General features: G+C 34.2%; 3 protein-coding genes and 1 non-coding gene across 4 annotated transcripts; 2 read left to right on the top strand and 2 right to left on the bottom strand.

The window, feature by feature from the left end:
• Positions 1 to 2825: 2825 nt before the first annotated feature.
• Positions 2826 to 8836, bottom strand: LOC117134182. Its single transcript, XM_033292112.1, has 2 exons — positions 4984 to 8836; positions 2826 to 4880 (listed from the first exon to the last, which is right to left on the bottom strand). Exon 2 carries the CDS (start codon positions 4751 to 4753, stop codon positions 3032 to 3034), a length of 1722 nt encoding a protein of 573 aa, XP_033148003.1. The 5' UTR covers positions 4754 to 4880; positions 4984 to 8836; the 3' UTR covers positions 2826 to 3031.
• A 243-nt stretch (positions 8837 to 9079) lies between these two features.
• LOC103868603 (protein LHCP TRANSLOCATION DEFECT) lies at positions 9080 to 10069 on the top strand. The gene is made up of 2 exons (XM_009146688.3): positions 9080 to 9430; positions 9519 to 10069. Exons 1-2 carry the CDS (start codon positions 9158 to 9160, stop codon positions 9774 to 9776), a joined length of 531 nt encoding a protein of 176 aa, XP_009144936.1. The 5' UTR covers positions 9080 to 9157; the 3' UTR covers positions 9777 to 10069.
• LOC103868602 lies at positions 9831 to 15312 on the bottom strand. The gene is made up of 2 exons (XR_004458356.1): positions 10686 to 15312; positions 9831 to 10556 (listed from the first exon to the last, which is right to left on the bottom strand). It is a non-coding gene; the product is annotated as an uncharacterized LOC103868602 (transcript).
• Positions 15313 to 15382: 70 nt separating this feature from the next.
• LOC103868601 (vascular-related unknown protein 2) lies at positions 15383 to 18578 on the top strand. The gene is made up of 2 exons (XM_009146686.2): positions 15383 to 18017; positions 18111 to 18578. Exons 1-2 carry the CDS (start codon positions 17643 to 17645, stop codon positions 18303 to 18305), a joined length of 570 nt encoding a protein of 189 aa, XP_009144934.1. The 5' UTR covers positions 15383 to 17642; the 3' UTR covers positions 18306 to 18578.
• Positions 18579 to 18718: the final 140 nt, after the last annotated feature.

Here is an 18718-nt window from a genome sequence, read left to right as displayed (position 1 = left end):
TTTGTGGCCAAATTGAATGGACGACTTATCAAAATTTATAAGTTGACCTGATGCTGCCTTGTACTCCTTTAATATCCTGAGAATAGTTTGGCATTCTTTTTCCTGAGCTTTACAAAAAAAGAGGCTATCATCCGCAAATAGTAAATGAGATACTGCTGGACATGCCCGAGCTACCTTCATTCCCATTAGTTGTTGCCCTCTCTCTGCCTTTTTTATATTCGCAATTAAGGCCTCAGTACAAAGAATGAATAAATAAGGAGATAAAGGATCTCCTTGACGTAAACCTCGATGTGGAGTAATGAATCCCCGTGGTTGTCCATTTAATAGAACCCGATATTGAACCGAGGATATACACTCCATCATTAGCTTAATCCAGTGTAGATCAAATCCCATCTTCTGTAGTAAGGCTTTGATAAAATCCCATTCCACTCTATCATATGCTTTACTCATATCCGTTTTAATCGCCATAAACTTTCCCTGACACGCCTTATTGGTTCTCAATCCATGGAACATTTCCTGAGCGATAAGAATATTATCAGAAATCAAACGTCCTGCAACAAATGCTGATTGAGTTTCCGAAATAAGAGAAGGGAGACATATTTTCAAACGCTGACACAACACCTTCGAAATAATCTTGTACCCCACATTACAAAGACTAATTGGTCTCAACTCCGTCATCCTGGTGGGCCTTTCCGTCTTTGGAATCATGCATATATTAGTAATATTTATCCTTGGATCCAAATCTCCAGAAACCAGAAAATTATTCACCATATCAACCAAATCATCTTTAATAATATGCCAAGAGTGCTGGAAAAAAAGAGCAGTCATACCATCTGGACCTGGCGCCTTCTCTGGATGCATCATAAACAAAGCCTCTTTGACCTCAGCTTCAGTCGCTATTCTTAACAATCGTTGATTCATCTAAGGTGTAATACCTGGTGTTACCTCTGAAAGGAAACTATCAAACTCTGATGGCGAAGTGGTACTAAATAGATCTTCGAAATAGTCTACTGCCACTTTCTCCATCCCATTATCCCCTGTGATCCAATTTCCCTCAGCATCATGTAGTCCCACAATCCTATTACGTACCCGCCTTTGCTTGGTTAAAGCATGATAGAATTTTGTGTTAAGATCCCCAGATGAGTGCCATATATTCATGCTTTTCTGATGCCAGTACTCCTCTTCATCCTTATATGCATCTTGTAACTTCCTGGATACTTCCAAAATATCATCATGTGACCTATTATTATCTGTTTGTACCTCTTCGAGAGCTTTCTGTAAATCATTTATTTTTTCCTTTCCATAAGGAGGATTATTTTTCCGCCATTTAGCAATTTCATGACGACAATTACCAATTTTTGCCACTATACCTTCAGATTGTCCTGCCCTATAGTTTGACCAGCCCATTGTAATTGATTCCATTAGTCCTTCTTGACCAATCCACCTCTTATCAAATCGAAACTGCCCTTTCCTCCTTGAAACTTTATCTTCTAAATAGGCCACCACCGGCCGATGATCAGACGCCACCATCCCTAAATATTCTGTATAAGAGCACGGAAATAGAGTGTGCCACTCCTCGTTTGCTAAAGCGCGATCTAGACGACATCTGACCGTCACTGCTTCTTTTCCTTTTCCTCTTCTTCCTTGCCATGACATTTTATTTCCCGAGCCGGAAACTCCAATAATCCACTGTTTCGTATCATATTATTGAAAGGAATAAAAGATTCTGGGCTTCTCAAAATCCTCCCTCCTTCTCATGGTTTCCAGTGATCTCATTTAAATCGCCAACAATGAACCAAGGCTCAGAACGTGAGAGCCCATATCTAGTTAACCTTTCCCACACTTGTTCCCTCAGTTTTTGAACTGGATCACCATACACAAAAGTTAAATAAACTACCTTTCCAAGAGCCACCGCTTCCACATCTATCATTCTGTTACTGGAATATAAAATCTTAACCTGATACTCATTGTTATAAAATAGAGCTAATCCACCACTTCTCCCAACTGGATCCACTGTAACCAGATTATCGAATCCAATATGTGCTTGAAAGTTTTGAACAAACTCCAAAGCTTGCTTTGTTTCTGATAAAAATAAAAAATCTGGTTTATGTTTATACCAAATTTCCCTTAAATAACTGATGGTCCAATTGCTTCCCATGCCTCTACAATTCTAACTAAGTACTCTCATTAAAAAATATTTGAAAAAACCTTTCCAGGCTAGATAAGCAGATGTGAAGAAACCTTACTTGATGAGCTAATATATACAATCCTGCTAACAAAGATATCATAAGATGACCATATTGCAAACCCAATAATTTTAATAAGCGAATTATCATTGCCATTATAAACCGAAAACCCATCCAAATGTGAGCTCCTTTCAATAAACGTCTTATTTGACAAGCTCCATAAAATTCATATATATTCTTGTTTGAAAACAGTCCCAATCGAGCTTGCCCACAAACCTTTACAGTTACTTGACGTGCCGTACAAGTCATCAAGAAATCCACACCAACATCCATGCTCCAAAGACAAACCTGCCCTAAAAGAGACGTGAAAGAGACCAATTCCCTTCCTTCTCCGCTCTCGATCCTCACCACAGTACAAAATACATACCACATGTCATGACATAATGAGGTCAAACTGCCAGAGATGTCATCCCGTGCTAACCATAGAAACGAACAGTTTCGAGTCAAGCCCTCTGCGACACCTAATTTAAATTCAAACACCAATAAATCTGTATCTTTCCATTGCTCTTGTACACAGCCAGAGGACACATCAACATGATTCTCCGTAACTTTGCACAACCAAAACCATCGTAGACCATAGATCCATGAACCAAAAACACCAATTTTATTCCTTAAAAAAAACTTGACCAGAACACTAGACCAGAAAAAAGAACTCAAACGACTACTTAACCATAAACACCAGATATTGCTCAGTGAGCTTACTTGAAAAACAGAATTAAAAAAACACAAACTGAAAACCATCACACAAACCCGCGCTTCTTCATCTTCGTAATCCATATAAATCTTCAATTTTTGTTAATGGGAGGCTTGGGGTTTGAAGTACCCTGCTCCGCTCCATTCTTCATGTCATCGCCTTGCTTCATGCCATCACCTTGCTTCGTGCCATCACCTTGCTTCGTGCCCTCACCTTGCTTGGGGTTGGACTTGCTCGCAAGACGTTTGCGCGGTGAAATTAATGAATGCACCATTCTCATCTTAGAAGTTCCCACTACAAGTGGCCCTCCTCTGAAGAGCTTCTTTTTAACTCCCTTGTTCTTTTCTCCCCCGCCCACATTCTCAGCCTTTTCCAACTCTCCCTCTTCACTCATCTTAATGTTAGCGCCAATATCACCTTGTGTAACACCCTGATTCCCAACAATCTCCTCATCCGTAACATCCTGGAACTCATCCTCTCCACCATTAGTTACCTTTCCCTCTTTCAGTGAAGAATTATTCTCGTCAGTATCCATGTTGTCTGCTTTCACCAAGTTCTCCTGTTCCAGCATGCCCTCGTTGACTACATCAAGTCCATTTTCTACCTCCTCATTCCCCATACGTACCTGAACAGACCCTAGCCCGTTGACAGGTGCCAATATCACGTCACCGTCCCTCTGCGAATGCACTTCCTGTTGTGTTTCACCCGCCCCTGACAATTGAGTAGACCTCATGGTACCTTCATATGTGCGCCCCTTACTCCTCTCCTGTTCTGGAAAGTGATCTCTGGGACTACGTTCTCTTCGCATACCTCGATACCCTTGAGACCGGTAACGACCCTCCTGAAACGAATTCCTTGTAGGCTCATGTCTGGGGCGACGATGGCGTGAATCTAGCTCCTCTCTCCTGAAACGACTTCTATCTGCACTCATTTTCTTATCCTCTCTTCCTGACACACGGACCCATTTTGCCTCATCTTCCTCATACATTTTCCCCTTGCCCTTTCCTTGATGATCCCTATCCTCGTTGTTTTGTTCCTGGCGACCATCATGACCGTTGATGACTACCCCCTTGTAACTTGCAGCTCGCTCTCCTCCCCGTTCAGCTCTTGCCTCCCGCACCTCCATCTTCTCCTGCGGACTTTCCTTGTTCAGTGAACACCTCTTCACGTCATGACAGAGGCTGAAGCACTTAGAGCAATAGCCAAAGAGCTTCTCGTATCTCAAAGCGATCAGCTCTTCCCCTCCTCCATAGAATTCTCCACCGCGAAAATCAACTGATGTCTCAAAACAGAGACATTTTGTTCCATCGACGACCACTTTAACTCTCCCGTAGTCAAGGTCCACTTCGACAACATTGCCTATAGCTCCTCCAATACTCTCAAAGGTCGGCTCTGCCCAATATTGGAGCGGCACTCCCAAGACACGAATCCAAAACGTAATCTCCGTTGGGTAACTCTTTTCCATCACCGGCTTCCACCTCACAAGAGAGATCATCCAATAATCAAAGTGGTACGGCTGCATCTTCAGGACCTCCTCGATATCTTCTTCATTGTGGAAATCGAACTGAAACCTTCCAAGACCAAGATCAGCACCAGCAACTCTATCTTCCACCTTCCAGATTTTTGGTAACATAATGAGCAAAGCCGTAACGTCTTGCTCCTCTGGGTTGAAGCACTTGCCGATCAGAGTTTTGTCATAGTTCTGGATGAGCGCCGAGTTATCAAAGTGAGGCACCGTGATTCTCAATGGCTTGCGAGCTGCTTCGCCACCATTTTTGTTCCCAACCGTAGCAAGAAGCTGTCCTTGAGTCATATTAATGAAAATCGCACCGAACTCCACCAACTGGAAAATAGGAAATAAGGAATTGTTTTTTTGAAATGTGATGATGTGAAACGTTGCCTCTCTTCCCCTTTTATAGATCTTCCCCTCTTTTTGAAATCTGAAGTAAACACATTGATTACCAAATATTGTACCATCAATCATATTATGCTGAAAATAATCTAAAAATCTCAAAGTGATACACCAAATCAGACCAAAGAAACCTGACAGTACATGATTTCGGTATAATTGAATCAGAGATCTGATCCTTGAAACCCACCAATCCGCCCCCTTTGACCCAATTCTCTGAAGAATCAAAAAGATCATACCTTGATAACTCCGAATCTTGACAAAGTTAGTTTGGGCTCTCACTGTAACGGAAGTTGGGGTTGCTTCGTGTGACATCTTTAACAATTTAGTAGTTTGTTATAAGATTTTACAGAAACTGAAAGGTTGCTCATATCTGCTTTACTTTCTCTCTGGTTCAGGCGTCCATAAATGTCCATCGACTCAACAGTCAACACCTTCCAACATGTATTGAGTGAAGGTTCATTGTATGAGCTTATTGTTTTCAATGTCACACGAAGCAACCCCAACTTCCGTTACAGTGAGAGCCCCCATGCTATTCGTTTCACAGACAAAACTGTTTTCGTTGACCTGACTGAACCGTCTGAACCGATTCCAGAAACTTATGGAGTTAGCCAATACGAGCATTGGTTTACCAGGTGTGGTTCTGTTTATGTGTCTTTCAATTTTCTATAAAAGCTTTAAGTGAAGTAATCACAGTTTCTCCGTTTGCACATGTACTTATTTCTCAGATATCGTTGGTCAAATAAAAGGGATAAGAACAACTTACAATGAGGCGACTCCGAGTATACAACACATGATCACCCTGAGCCTTTAAAGGATATGTAGGTATTTTAAGAAAATCTTAATTAAATAGAATGAAGCATTCCACGAACAAGTAGTAATCACATGGCTTAAGCTTTGCCTTACTGTATTTCCAGCCATCCAAATGTATGCGTAAGTGTTTTCGACGCCTCAGCTAAGTCTTGATGAAGACCTGATTAGTAGGGGTCATGAACCAAAGGTGGTGGTTGCCACGAACATCAACCCTAAGTTAGTCGGCGGTACTAAGTTGACCACTATTTCTCACACATGTTATTCGAAGGTCTAACCTGTACTTTGACTATATAAGTTTCATTCCTGGTCGACTCTTCCTCAATGCAACCTCTCCTACTCATTTCTATTTTGATAAGGAGTGCGATGCTGGCAGAAGTTATCTTGAAAGGTAATGAGTTTCACAACTCCCTTTTAATTTCAACCATGTCCTTAAAAGTCCATGTGCTCACTAAACATGTTTCAATTAGGGTGTGTGGGAGTGACGAAGGCTTACGCTCTACCCCTACAAAGTATGTGGGTGTTAAGAAGATTGAACCACTGACGATAGATGAACTTAATGAGTACGTCATAAAGCTGCTCCTCAGGTATAAAGATCAACCTAAGACATCATTCGTAACTATACTGTAGCGGTTCATTTGCAAGGAAATTGAACCGTGGGTTTTCATCTTTCACATGTGCTTTCTGCAATAAGGAGGACACTGTTGGAGTTGTTAGGTAAATTCTCATGATTGTATTCCTTTTTTTTTAAATGTTTACAAAACGCATCCTAACAAGCAACGAATGTAACATATTACACTTGACATCCCATTAGCAGCTACACTTCGTTGGTGTTTACTTAAGATTAGTGATGCATATTGGCAGGGGGGAGGGAAATGACAACCCAAGTGATGATTTCCCAGGTGCTGGAGCAGTGAAAATAAGCCATAGTGATGGCCTTAAGGGCACTGCCGTGGAGGATGGTGGCTTTGTTCCTTACGGTGATGCAGCAGGTGGGACTGGTGAGCCAGTTGATCCAAGTAAGACCTCTGTTGATGGAAGGTCCAAAAGCGAGGATGGAACAGAGCATGAAAGTGGGTAGCTATGGAAAGAAGCCGTGCACTAAGTAATTCATGGTACAAGTCATGTAAAACTAGGTGTTTGTCCGCGCTTCGCGCGGGATGTTAATTATACATGCTTTGTTTCGGTTCATGGTGTGTTGGTACGGGTTGTGGTTGTTTGAATTTGTACTTGTGCTCTTCAGTCTATGATCTGAGGTTTGATTTATATAACATGAGCCGTAGCGGTTCTGACTCTCTAGTTTGTTTCCTAATGTTAATGAGATTGAGTGTAACTGAATGATAATGCATGGCCGTTTTACCGTATCGAGTAATTAGTTGTATCGTTAAATGGTTGAAAATAGGATTAATTATAGGATTAAAATTTTATCTAATTTGTTTCTGCAAATTGGATTATTTTCAAATATTCTCCTATATTTTGAATTATCGAGATATTTTTTGGCAAAAATGGAGACTTTCTTAATCCTTTTTTTTTTTAATTTTCAGATAATTATTAAGTTGGAAATATGTTTAGCTGTTCTTTTACAGAATTGAGACAAACTAGCTTTTACAGAATTTTTTCTAATTTAGCATCTTTCTTGTTTTTGAAGAAAAAATATCTACAAATATCTTGCTTTACATATTAGGGAGAAACAATTATTCGCAACAGGTTAGAAGACTTTGAATTTATGAAGAACTTTAGTTTTAATGTATATAACTAGATTTTGACCCGCGCTTGGAAAGCGCGGGTTTGTTTTTGTAATTAAATATATTGTAAACGAATTTCTAATAAGATAGTGTATAAGTTTGAGCACATTTATCCAAAACCAGGGACCAAACCGTACCAAGCTGAAAAACCAAAATTGAATTGAATTGCATAAATAATATAGCAAATCATAAATCTATGACCAAAAAATTGAAACAGAACCGAGAACCAAATGAGTACTTGAATTTTTAAATAAAAATTATATATTTAAAAATATTAATTACATTCAATTTTTAAATAACGACATATCCTAAAAATACTATTTATAAACCGGATAACACGAAAACTTGAATTACCCGAATATTTTTATTTGGTTGATAAATAATTTAGTTAGCCAAAAGTATAATTTATGTATATAATTATTTATTTCAAATATATATAACTATGTTTAATATAACACATAGTATCAAAACTATTTTTAAAATAATATTATGTTTTAAAATAAGTAGATTTTGTTCTAAAACACAATTCTACTGCTAACATGTTTTAAAGTATCGATATAGTGTTAATAAATAACAAAGTGTTTTCAAAGTTTTAGAAGTTATCACTAACCGATTTATAATTGGTTAGACTAAATATCTAACAGAACCGAAGATAAATAGTCATTTTCTGAAAATATAGCAGATGGAAAGATTGAACCGGTTTTATGTAGATCATAAACATATCTATGGATTTTTATAGGAACTGGTTTGGTATTAAAATAATACAACCAACTTGGAATATTAAGTTGTGACAAACATCGTTTAGTTTGTGAATGATAATGTTGAAGTGTTCATATATATAACATGGTTAATGAAATCGGTTTAGTTAATAAGGTTAGTATAAAATAATGGTTCATTTTTGTAAAAAATGTATTTTTTACAATGGATATTATATTTTGTTTATAGTTTTTGAAGGTATTATCTATTAAATAAATCATAAGTAACCATATACTATATAAATATAGGGTGGACATTATTTAATATTAGCTCAAAATATTTATGATGGAATAATGCGTATATAGTAAACGTATAAGTAGATAATTAGGTTAGTACCATTTTTTATGACTAATTTGCTTTTAATGAAGAATAATTAAGTTAGTAGTATGAGAAATAATAGGAATTCTAGTTAAATGAAATGGTTCAACTATGACTTGTTTTAAGTAGATTTTTTAGGACTCCTTCCCTTTTAATAGTATTTGATTAACTGGAAAGAAAATCTAATTTTTAGATTTTTCTACAGAATTGTAACAAAACTAGCTTTTCTAGGATATAAGAAACCAAAATCTTCCATTAGTTTTGAATTTATAATACTAAAGACAGTTTACAAGCCACATAATGATTTGTTGGCTGGCACATACTGAAATATAAAGGTGGAAAAGTAAACTATAACACTGGTTTTTTCACACCATCTGTTTTGCACAAATAGATGCTTCAAACAAAAAAATTATTTTATTAAAGATATTTTTTGATATTTTATGAAATCAAATGTAATTTAAAAAGTAATAATTGAGTTTATTATGTTATTATTAAATTAACGTTATTAAGAATTAATAATCATACAAAATAATAATAAAAACTAATATATTCCCTTTAATATATGGCTCATAGGTTTATTTTGTTTAGATAATAAGAAAAAATAAAGAAATGAGTGGATAATAAAACCACTGAATCTGCTTGCTTGCTTCAGTTGGAAGCATTAAGAGACAGAACAGCAATGGCTTCTTCCTCTTCTATCTCATTCTCATGCGCACCTTCACTTGTCTCCACGAAATCAATCAACCATTCTCCTACACGGACACTGCTATCCTCTCGGTTTCTTGGAACCCGAAACTTAAAACTTCGTATCCGACCCGCCAGACTCGGACCCTCAAACGGGTCAAGAACCACTTGCTGGTTCAAGTTCGGCAAGAACGGCGTCGATGCCGAAAGTGCCGGAATCTACGGCAGTCAGTCTCGTGATGACTTCGACAAAGACGACGTTGAACAGGTTTTGTCTTCTTGTCCAATCAAAATCACATCGAGTTAACCACTTTGGTTCTTGAAAGAAACTGATATGTATCTTGTTTCTGATGTAGTATTTCAATTACATGGGGATGCTTGCGGTAGAAGGCACCTATTCAAAGATGGAAGCCCTTCTTAACCTAAACATTCACCCAGTCGATATTCTATTGATGTTAGCCGCCACGGAAGGTGACAAACCTAAGATCGAGGAGCTGCTCAGAGCTGGTGCTAGTTACACGGTCAAAGATGCCGATGGAAGAACCGCTCTCGACAGAGCCAACAGTGAAGAGATCCGTGACTTGATCCTTGGCTACTCCACTCAGAAGGCTTGAGTTCCATCTTCAGTTTGAAGTTTGAACACTTGGAACTGCGCAAGTTTTGTTATGTGCTAGAACAAACTGTCTTTATAGTTATAACCCTTTTGTCTTTCGCGCATGTTTCTTGTTTCTTCCTTTGAGGGTTCTTCTGTGGTGTTTGGTGTTACTGCAGAGGAAGATCTTTTCACAGGTAGACAATCCACCACCTTGGTTGTTGCTCTGAACTTGGTTTAGTTGTGTCGGTGTTGATTCTTGCCGGGCTCACAAGATTTGTAGATTTATCATATATGGTTTTTCTGAATCTTCTCTTTGGGATCATCCATTGTTAGTCTTGGAAGAAGCTGCCTCAGCGAGAGGAGTTGAACTCTCGGAAGCAGTAACACCAACGTTTTCGTCTCCTTCAAGCAGAGGAGAAGGAGAGGTATCTTCTGCAATTAAACAATTCAATCAAGCAATAAAACATGAACTCTTTAACCTTTGACCATTTTAAAACACTAAAGCTATGAAGATCTAAACAATTTTAAGCCTATGTTTGCAATGTCTCAAGTAAGACATATTTATCATTTTTCCATACACAATCCAAAAAGGTGGTGGTGCACTCTTCATCCTATTGATAAAACTCGCGGAACACCTGTTACTGACATGATCACTGAAAGTGTGTAAGAAGAAATCAACCAAAGGGTCCAACACAGAAGCTTAGACTGACCTCAACCCCATCATGTGCTATTTTACAGACAGTTTCTCTAAGGATGTAGAGGTTACCGAATTGAAAACTGAAACATCATCAAGTAATATCTGCAAGAACCCAAACCGACGAACATGTAACAAGAAGATCAGTCACGGTATGATACCAGAAACTGCCTAGAATGTTCTGTTTTAGTTTCTCCGGATTAGACAGAACCAAAAAAAAAAAAGTCGACTTACTTTTTGAATCAACACTCGGAGACGTGAAAGCAGCGCCAAAAATGTCACAGAAGATCCTAAGAAAAATGAACAAGCCAGCAGAATGGATATCCCACTGTTAACAAAAATTTGAAAGACAAAACAATTAAGAGTTGAATGCGATTAGCTCTAAAGGAATTATACAAACAGTTCTGATACACCTAGCTGCCTTCAAGATGGGTTCAGTCATCTGCAACAAACACAATGACCAGTCAGAACACTCGGATCTTGTTCATATCTATGAGCTTGTTTACACAGCTGATCTCTACCCAAGCAACAAAGAAAGATCCATAAGAGTACCTGTGAGAGTAGATGAAGAGCTCCCCGAAGTCGGTCCAAGAGCTTTGGTTTGCCAGTATCAGATTTATTCAACTTCAAGCTGCATAAACCCTAAAAATGTCAGCTATGCTCCAGTCTCCATTCTCTCATCATAAATCAGTGATAAACATATGGAAGATAAGCCTACCTCTTCAAAACATGAAGTTTCTGTCCCAGAGATAACATGAAAGCATGGTCTCAGAATCTCCTCCATGTTTGCTGTTCGCAAAAGCCTCAAATCTCTCCTCCCCTGAGCAATAAAAATTGAAAACAGTTGAAATAAATCCTTCTTTATCACGAAAAAAAAACAAACGAAGTAGATACCTTGAGTAGGTAGTGAAAATAGGAGCATCTCCTATGCTGGTTCTTAGGGTATCTCCATCCCCACTCCATTTTTTTCTCTAAAATGGATTAAAAGTGATTATGGAGTAAAGAATGCTCCAATCCAACCCCATATCTCACTCCATAATGAAGTTTACTCCATAAATGGAGTAATCTATTTTTTGTTTGTTCATCACTCCATTATAGAGTGGGAAATGGAGTAGGATTGGAGCAATTTTAATTCATTTTCACTTTTACTCCATTTTGGAGGAAAAAATGGTGTTTTACATTGGAGATGCTCTTATTCTTGTAAACCATTCTCTCGAAGACCGCGTGCTCGACTTCAAGCTGACGAAGCTGACTCTTCAGCTTCTCCTCTATATCTTTGGCTTGTATATCATCATCATCCATTGTGTTTTCTGACTCTGGAAACTTATCTATAATCCACGAAGGCAATAAAAGTTAGCGTTTATTTTACGTAAACCATTATGAAGCCTGCAATAAAAGTTTCAGTTTCGTTACATACTTGAATCAAAGTCACTCACTCAGACTCATAAACTTCACAAAATTCGAACTAGAGACGAGTAGAATGATGATTATATTAGAAGCAAGTAACAAAGTTTGAAAGAGACACAGAGAACCAACACGCACTGGCACGGGGCGGCTCACCTCAAAACCAAGGAAACATCAAGCGTGACTCGTTCAACTACTCACATTCTAAGAAAATCAAGAAGCCTTACCTATAGAATCTATAGTTACAGGAATGAATCGATGGTTGACAAGAAACAGAAGTTTATTAGTCGCTGTCTGGAAGTTTCAGAACACGGTCACGCAGTGAGAGACACAGGGAGGTTTAATTAGGGTTTAATGGTTTAATTCAAAACCGATCTGTTTACCACTACCGAACCGAGCAAGCAATCGGTTATCATCTCCAACCCGAGTTGGCCAAACTTTTGGTTCGGCTTAACTCTGGAAAATACGGCTCGGCTCAGGTGCTGAGGGCCTGTTGGAAAAATGAGTAGCACGAAAATAATGTGACGTGCCAAATTATTCCAGATTTTTGTTATTTTTTTAAGGATCTCAATTTGAGAGTGTGACTGGAAAGTATTTCTAGAGTAACTTATTACTCTGAAATTTAATTTACTCCAAAGTCCATTAAAAATTTACTAATCAGGTGGAAAATTACTTTTACATTTTTAATCTAGTTACTATTTAAATGGTGAAAAATATACTCATACTTTTACTCAACGAGTGTGACTGTATAGTTATTTTAGAGTAAATATTTTCACACTTTTACTCTGCAGGTGTGACTGTATAGTCATTTTAGAGTAAATATTTGAAAATAAAACCATTTTACTCTAAATTCAGGTAAAAAGTTTCCAATCAGGTAAACTATTATTATTGCTCTTTTACTTTTTGTACTATTGATTTAGTGAAAAAGCACTTTGAAAATTACTTTTGAATTTACAAGCAAAATATATTTTTCGCTGGTTTTTGTTTTTCTTTCCTCTTTTCACCTTTTAACATTTACTCTATTTTTCACTTTTTATTTCCTCTCTGTTACTCTAAAGTTTTTCAATCACAACCTATATTTTGCTACAGTAATAACTTTTCTCTCATTTGCGCTTTTTCTTTCTTGTTTTTTACATTTTTTCTTCTATTTTTATCTATTTCTTTTATTCTATATTACTCTAGTGATATCCAATCAAAACCCTGAATATTTTTCTCTTTTTACTGTCTTTTTTTTTCTTAAATATTTATTTTCATAAAAATTAAATTAAATTCTTAAAAGGCCTTCTTTTCAAAATTAGGTGTGCAAAGATATTTACGTAAGCAACACTAATGTGACGAAATATATTGCGCAAGCACAATGTGACGAGAGAGAAGGTAAAATATATTAGTCGATGATGTTGACAAAAAACATTAGCCGACGAATAATTGATATTTTAAATAATTTCTGACAAACAAAATTGGAGAATCTTATTAAATGTTGTTTAATTTTATATGTCCACATAGTTTTGACCATGTAATTTCTATTGTGTAAATTACTATATTTGTTTTTACAGTAGTACACTTACGAACATATATACTTTTATTTTAGATTTATTTCTCTCTTAAAAAGTAAAAATAAAATTACTCTAAAAGAAGAAGAAGAAGAAGAAGAATTTTTTTCTTTTGAGAAACTGAATTATTAGCTTTGATGACCGAACTAGAAAAGACTAGCTAGATGACATGTGTAAAACAAATCTCAGAATCAAATGATTTTAAGATTTTAAGAGACGGCAAAGTACTTAGTTCTTACTTCTTGTAATAAATAAACATGGTCAATGATTAAGACATGTAATTCGTGGGGAAGTGGTAATAAAGATTCAACGAGAATGTGGTTTATAACGTGGCAAGCAGGCGAAAAATAGTCTTCACTGATTTTTAAAACAGGCAAATAAATAATTAAAGAACAAAACGTGATGAAGATAATAGTCTGGTTAAGGCCAGATTAACAAAAGGCGACGTATATATACTTAAACCTATAGTTTTTCTAATATAGTTGGTCCACGCTACTTGAACCTTTTGAATCCGGCAGAACAAATTTTATTTCATTTAAGAATGTGTTGGGTTAAAACAGCATGTTTGATGTAAACACCTATTTGAATTGGCTTGTCATGAAATATTTAGATAAAATTTATATATTTTTTGTGCAACAAAAATTTATCTTATGTTCCCATTCTTCTTCTTTGTAATTTTGGTGACGTATAAAATGTGTGACGTTAGATGATGCGTAATCATATTAATTAAGGTGTCGAAAATTTGACCTAGATGGGATTTCGTCATAGTGAAATATTGATGTTAATATGTGGTTGCCACTAGTGAATATTCATTACTAATTATCGTGTGACAATTATCAAAAGAACTGTTTACATATAGTTCTAATATATGTATTTCATTGATTAGTATTATGTAAGTGGATTTTTTTCAAACAATATAAGCTTATAATTCTTTCAGTAACCAAATCGTATTAAATCTAAAGACTTATATTACTTCATCCATTCTTATATTTGAGAACAATTAATTTAAAATTACTTATATATTTATAGCTTTTCAAGATCAATTATAAGAAGGCACATAATTAAAACTAGATTTTTGTCCGCGCTTTCAAAACGCGGAAGTAATTTTTATTTAAAGAATTATTTACTGAAAATTCAAATATTTATATATATATATATATATATATATATATATATATATATATATATATGTGTGTGTGTATTTTTATAAAATTTGATTTTAAAGTATAGATAACTAAACTGAAATTTATATAAATATATTTTATAAGAATAAATAAAAATTATTTATATAACTTATCTCGTAATAATTTTACTTATATTTTAAAGAATTAAAATTATAGTATGAGTTTATTTTTAACTTATTATATTAGTCAATATATATTTTATTACAATAAAGATTAAATATATGTTATTCAACCCGTCTTATACTTAATAAAATATTCCCATATTTATGAAATCATCCTTAAAAAACTGTAATTGTAAAACATGACGTATAGTTCAATGTACCAGATAATTAAATAATATTAATATCAACTAAATTTAGTATTTTCCTTTAAAAAAACTAAATTTAGTATTTTAAGTATATACAAATTCAAACATATTAAATTATCTTTTAATATTCTAATTCAAATATTATATTAAAATTGTTATTTAGTATTTTATATATTTAAATTTAATATCTTATTTTAATATTAAAGGATGTAAATTTATGAATGTATGTTATTCCGTATATGTAATTATTTTAATTTTATAATTTATAAATAAATAGTAAATGGATTAAGTTAGTTTATATTTATTAATTGGTGTAGTAATTTTATTATGAATATGAACTATGAATATACAAATACTGTAGAAATTTTATTTCTTATTCTTTAAATCAAAAATGACTTAATAATGACAAAAAATCAAAAATAAATTGTTCATTTATAATAACATTTAATATTAATTACGAATTTTATTATTAAAAGAAATATATATTTATATTTTAAGTTAAAATATATCAAAAGATATTATTAAAATGTAATTTTAGAAAATATATTTAAGAATATTTTCTTTGATATTTAATTTTGAAAATATTTAAATAATGTGTAAGGTTAGAGTATATATTTAATAATAATTTAACTTAGTTGTAGATAAAATAATAAGAAGTTAAATAAATATAATGGTCCAACTATAACTTTTGTAATAAATTTTTAGTGATTCCGTTTTAATAGTATAAATAGTTCAATCATTATTAGTTACGGGAAGACTATAATAGTGATTAGTTCAACTCATCCCCAAGCTAGATAATCGGTTTTAACGACATTGGACTATAAATATATAAAAAATTTATCTTCTTTTTTTTGTCATCAGCAATACAGATTCATATTGACTCTGTGAACCAAATCGGGTGATCTACATCCATGTAAACGACGAAAGACGGCTGTTTTCTAGCATTGCGTGCTAGACTATCCGCCTTTGAATTTTGTGTCCGTGGTACATAGATGATTTCTGATCGTGTGAAACTCTCTTTCAGGGTCTTGATATCTTCCAAATAAGTTGCAAAAGCTGGCTATTCTTGTGGTTCCGAAATCTATCTTGAATACCCATATAGAAAGTTCTTAGAACCTAACCAGAAAAATAAAATAATATATATACATATAGAAATATTCGAGAAAAGGGAATTCATTACGTAGAAAATGTGATGTAGTTCTAGTTAGAGGTTAGACCATGATGTTTCAATTGTTGTCAGTGATGGATTTTTACCATTGGTATGAAAATGCTATTCGTTTTCACATTCTTAGATAATCTCAATAAGCGGATGTTATTCAATTATGTGTTTAAGAAAATTTAAACCTAAACACAATTCATCATTATTCAAATTATTATAGATTTTGTTTTAAAATATATTGTTATTAAATATATTATTTATAAAACTTATTTAAAATTTGGTTTCATTTAATAAAGATTTAAATTCATTTTTTTGAACTTCTTTGTATTTAAATTAATTTCAAATTATGCAATCATGTATATATATATATATATATATATATAACCAATCATCTATAAATCTTAAATTTGTCATAACCATATGTTTTATATTTTAATTTTATAAACTCACCATCCAAGTCTTATCCTAGTGTCATATGATTTGTCAACATGAGATTAAATAGTGATTCTATTTTAATAGAATAGAGCGTTATTAGATATGTTATTTATAAATTTTATTTAAAATTTGGTGTTCTTCGATGAATTATTTAAATCCATTATTTTTTTAAATCTAGTATTATTCAACTTTAAAGAAACTTTTTTAATAAATTGATTTCAAATCATTTATTGTGGAATCTCATGAATAACTGAAATCAAAAACTAAGGCATATTACACAGATTTTAGAATTTTCTAACTTTAAACTATCTGAAAATTATAAATTTGATGGATTGCATTAATAATTGATTTTAGATTGAATAACACCCTAAGGGAATCTTATGGATTAATTATGTCACGGCTTACCAGCTTAGTATATATACATTTCTTTTATAAATGAAATTATTCATATTATATGTTTGTTTCTCTAAGATTGAGCAAACTCACTTTAGAGACCAACGAGACTTGTGAAACGTGCACAATCACATTATCCACTAACCCACAAGAAGGTTCACCACTTTCCCTCCTTTGTTATTCTTGCACAACAAGAAACCAAACTACTCGATCTATATATATTTTAAATATCTGAATGTGACTTTTGTTGCTTTTTGAATATAAATTTATTTGTTAGCCTTTCCGTATATAATTTACGAACATGTAAATGCAAAGTGAAATGCAGATGAAAATTAAATTGTGTAAACTTTGTTTCTTAATTTTCAGTTCGTACAAAATACTTGACAAAACAATGCTTTTAAACTCTATAAAAAGATATGTTCATATATAAACGGAAGCACATATCTTTCCCTCATTTAGATAGTGGTGTTAATCTTGCCACCCATTGTGTCTTTGAATACATATCAAAGATCCAACACTAGTTGATATTAAAAAAACAATAATACAATTTAAAAACTAAATAAAAGAATTAAAAAAAAAACAAAAATTACAAACGGACCGAAATGTGCCACACCTTCACCTTCCATGATCTCTTTCTCTACTTATTCTTTCCTTTATAAATGAAACCCTGTCTCATAACAAAATCATTTGGCAACAAAAGTCTCAGCTTGTGCATACACATCTTTCTTTTGCATACCCCCCCCCCCCCCCCACACTTCAATGGAGAACTCCGTAAACAACTGCGTGAGACAAAAGGTATTCTCTAATCACCAAGTCAGAACGATACACGAAGAAGAAGAAGATCAAAAAGAAGAGAGTAGTTGGCTAATCTACTTTGAAGACATTGATCACGAAGACGAAATGGTCGAAGAAATGAGTCATTACTACGATAATGATTCATCGATGATCTCAGACGCTGCATCTCCTGTCCACAACACAAAGATACATAACGTTGCTCGTCGAAAGGCTAATAGTATTAATACAAACCCTAAAAAGAGAAGTATCATCCATCAACACAAAGAAGAAAAACAAGAAGAAGAAGGAGATGAAGACGAAGAAGAAGACACAGCCTCTTCTCCTTCGAATAAAACTAAGGTTAGATTATATATATATATACGAGTGTATCTTAATTTGTGGAGTTGGTCTTTTCGTTTTGTTAAGTTTCTAACATTTTTGGTGTTTATTCAGGGTTGTCATGTGTTGGATGGTGGTGAAAATAATGTAAATGTTACATCAGAGGTAATATTCAAGAAACATTGTGTTGCAAGAGACATAAGATCGAACATAAATGAAGTCATAAATGAAGAATTCTTATCTGCAGAACTGAAGAAGAGAGGACTTTGTCTAGTTCCTTTATCAACGTTTTCTAATTTTATTGCTTGATGATTCTTGTTTAAAGAAAGGGTTTTTAACTGTGATCATTATTTTTATTCTTCTGATTCTTTGATGTAAGATCTTTACTATTATTGACAAGTAAATATATAGAAAATGGAATTCAGATTGCAAATTTAACACTTTGGAAATGTCTACTCTATGATCATAAGTGAGACTGAGCTTATACCCATCTTTTCGTTACAAATCTGCTATGGCCCTGTTCGTTTGCTCACTCAGGTGATCTATCTGGGTGAAGATGGAAATTGATGTTCGTTTAGTGCATTATAATGCTACATCCAGATGGATCACCCAGCTGAATTCATCTCAAATTCTCACCTAAATGAAGGTGAGTCTTGATAGTGCATCTGGATGCAGATGCATCTAGTTCAGTCCAAAATAATAAATGACAAAAATGATCTTTT

Source organism: Brassica rapa, chromosome A05 (genome assembly GCF_000309985.2).
Source record: "Brassica rapa cultivar Chiifu-401-42 chromosome A05, CAAS_Brap_v3.01, whole genome shotgun sequence".
In the NCBI taxonomy this organism is placed as follows: domain Eukaryota; kingdom Viridiplantae; phylum Streptophyta; class Magnoliopsida; order Brassicales; family Brassicaceae; genus Brassica; species Brassica rapa.
Note: the sequence above shows the minus strand (reverse complement) of the source record. Positions and strands in the feature narration are given on the sequence as shown.